Source organism: Nicotiana attenuata, chromosome 5 (genome assembly GCF_001879085.1).
Source record: "Nicotiana attenuata strain UT chromosome 5, NIATTr2, whole genome shotgun sequence".
In the NCBI taxonomy this organism is placed as follows: domain Eukaryota; kingdom Viridiplantae; phylum Streptophyta; class Magnoliopsida; order Solanales; family Solanaceae; genus Nicotiana; species Nicotiana attenuata.
The window spans coordinates 36,897,482-36,900,872 of record NC_031993.1 but is presented as its reverse complement, the minus strand read 5'-3'; the positions used below and the strand labels follow the sequence as shown (position 1 = coordinate 36,900,872).

General features: G+C 40.3%; 1 protein-coding gene across 1 annotated transcript in view; it reads right to left on the bottom strand.

The window, feature by feature from the left end:
• The window catches only part of LOC109226131, a 2,361-nt gene extending 681 nt beyond the window's left edge, over positions 1-1,680 (bottom strand). The window contains exons 1-3 of the mRNA XM_019390930.1: positions 636-1,680; positions 292-543; positions 90-216 (exon numbers count right to left, since the gene is read on the bottom strand). Of these exons, the coding sequence (XP_019246475.1) occupies positions 90-216; positions 292-543; positions 636-1,680 (1,424 nt within the window). The remainder of the gene's footprint in view (positions 1-89; positions 217-291; positions 544-635) is intronic.

Genomic DNA, 3,391 nt, shown 5'->3' with positions numbered 1-3,391 from the left:
TCTAAAGTCTCTTCTCGTTATTGTATAAAAGATACCGGGGTTCAAATATGCCCTACTTCATGTAAAGGTTGATTAAGCTGATCCGTCACCTTTTATCAATGATTTCAAACACTCTATCATATTTCCTCCTATTATGCTCAAATGCCTTCTCAATAGCTTCTTTAGCCCTATCCATGGCTTCATAAATGTATCCCGTTGGTGGTGTTTTCTCCCCATCTACCAAACGAAGTACAGTAATCAAAGGACTACCAACTTTAAGTGCTTGAACAATGTCATTCCAAAATTATGGACCAATAATAAATCTCTCAACTTCTTTCCCAATAGCTTCCTTTGCATAGATACTCTCACTCCATTCGGTTGACATGAACAAGGTTCGCAAATTTTTCTTTTGCAGGTAAAAGCTATGCAAAGTCATGATAGCTGTTGCGAATCTTGTCTTAGCCGGTTTTACCAAATTTCTTTCTTTTGTGTATCTCCTCATCATGTTCAACAACAACGGCCTTTGACTAATGTAAGAATATATCTTGACCGCCTTAGCAAAAACTGTAGGAAGTCAAATTTCATAGTTAATAAGTATGAAATATTTAACATGAAGGTTAAAAACTTAAAATAGAAAATAAGAACCACTTGTTCACCTGTAGAATATAGGGCTAGCTTGAAAATGTCACCAAAAATCAAGTTGATACAATGTGCAGCACAAGGAGTCCAATAAATACTTGGGAGAACTCCTTTCAACATATCACCCGCTTTTTTATTCTCACTAGCGTTATCAGTAACAACTTGAACCACATTTTCCGGTCCGACTTTCAATATTGTCTTCTCAAACAAGTTGAACATTTTATTGGAATCGGTTGAGGAGTCACTAGCATCATAAGATTCAAGAAACACACTACCTCTCGGAGAATTCACCAAAACATTAATGACCATTTTTCCATTTTTTGCGGTCCATTTGTCCATCATAATGGAACAACCATAAACTTTCCATTGCGCCTTATGCTCCTCGACAATCTTGTCTGTCTTCTCCACCTCCTTTTTTAGACAAGGAACTCTTACTTCGTGATAGGTAGGGGGCTTCATTCCCGGGCCATATTGGCCAACGGCCTCAATGAATTCCCCAAAACTATCAGTGTAATTCACACAATTAAAAGGAAGCCCCGCATCATACATCCACCTTGCAAAAGCATCTACAGCACGCTCCCTCAAACTCTCCCTACAAGATTCTAAGTCAGCTTCACCCTTTCTCTTTTCATTTGGTTTTTGTGAGAAAAAAAGATTAAGAGGACCTTTCACATTGCTACCGGTGGTGGATGATCCACTTCCACTTGTTGAATTCTTTCTTTGAGATTTAAAGGGAGGTGGCCTCATTATATCATTGACTTCATCGTCATCCTCATCCATTTGAGTATCTTCATCAAGAAGATTCATCATAGATGCTCCATGGCTCATTGGATTTTTTAACTCATTTTTTTTCTCAACATAATCTCTCATTTCTTTCTTAACAGTAACCGGAACACTTGGACATTCTTTGACATCTCTAAAACCACCGATTAGATGTCTCTTGTGACGATGTATTCCACCGTTATAAATTTTTTGACAAAAGATACATTGCACTCTTGAGTTATTATTGCCAACTGCAACTCCATACGCCCAAGCTGGATCTCTTTTTTGGCTTGATGCCATTGAATAATCAAATTAAATTTACTACAATCAATAACCAAAAAAAAATTCACTGCCCTAAACAGAAAACAGAGCATAAAGTCATAAACAACACTTTTAATAACAGAAACAGAGCATAAAGAGAGCATAAAAGAAGAAAACAGAGCATAAACAATACTTTTAATAACAGAACAAAAAGAAGTCATTTAGGGCAAAATATGAGAGCTTAATCTAGAGAAAAAAATTGAAAGAAAAACAGAAAAGAAGAAGAATAACAGAAGAAGACAAAAAACAGAGCATGAAGAAGAAGATACCTGTTTTGGAGCAGCAGTGGTCGTTCGCTGGGCTGGAGAAGAAGACGCTGGAGTTCGCTGAGCAGCAGTGGTCTGTCGCATATGTTTTGGTAACAGATGCCTTTGGAGCGTATGTTTATTTCCCCAAAATTTTTAAAAAAGCCCTAGTTTCAGCCTTCTGCTCGCTTAAGCGAGCTTTTTATCGCTTTTCTTAAAGCGTCGCTTCTCGCTTAAGCGAGAAAAGCGAGCGCTTTTCTAATGTGAGTCGCTCTTTTCCCAGAAAAGCGTAACCCCTGCACCTCGCCTCGCTTCGTCGCTTAAAGCGAGAAGAGAGCGTTTTTAATAACCCTGGGCTGAGGGCTTAAGTTGTATGCCACAAGGTGGCTTGATATGGGGCTGAGAGCCTAGTGATTATGCCACGAGATGGCTTGATATTGCGCTTGGGCCGTAAGGGTCCCCTCCAGGAGTCTGTACACCCCCAGTGAGCGCGGGTACCCAGTGTGATGATTCTATTTATTATGTGAGGCCAAGGGCCGGATTGATTATGCCACGAGATGGCTTGTTATTGCGCTTGGGCCGTAAGAGGCCCCTCCTAGAGTCTGTACACCCCCAGTGAGCGCGGGTACCCAGTGTGTGTGATGTGTTATAGCCCGAGGGGCTGTTGTTGTTTCATATTGAAGCCCGAGGGGCTCTTCTTGATCAATGTTGCCCGAGGGGCGGTTCTTGATTCATGTTATGCCCGAGAGGCTGATTACAAGTGATTGTGAGGTAGCTCGAGGGGCTGGTTCTTTTGATATTATGCCCGATGGGCGGTTTATGGTACATGTTTTGCCCGAGGGGCTGTTTACGTTTCTATCATTTTTTTACTCACTGTTTTTATCACTCGCTTTGAAACTATTGAAAGCTATTTAAAATGGTTTTTTACTAAAATTGAGCATGATTTACGGAGTAAATGATTTCTGTACTGTTTTGGAAATGTATTGTATTTGTTGTAGTGTTGTGACGTGGCTTACGTGTTTTCTTACTGCTCAGCTTTCATTTACTTTTATTACTTACTGAGTTGGCGTACTCACATTACTTCCTGCACCTTGTGTGCAAATTCAGGTATTATTTTGAACCCGGTAGCGGGTGTTGATTGCTCAGTGGCAGAGTCATCGGAGTTAGCAAGCTAGCTGCCCGGCATTCGCAGCACTGCTTTTCTCCTTCTGGTCTTCCTTAGACTGCATTTAGTACATTTTTAGAATCTTAGTTGCATTCAGACCTTAGTAGATGCTCATGACTTGTGACACCCCGAAGTCGGGCTGTGTTTGTTTTTTTCGCAGTTGATATATTTCGCTTTATTTTGGGATTTATCATTATTAATGGCTTGATTATGAATCATTATATCTGTTAATTGAACTTGGGGTTTGTGTCGGCTGGCCTTGTCTTCACGAGAGGCGCCA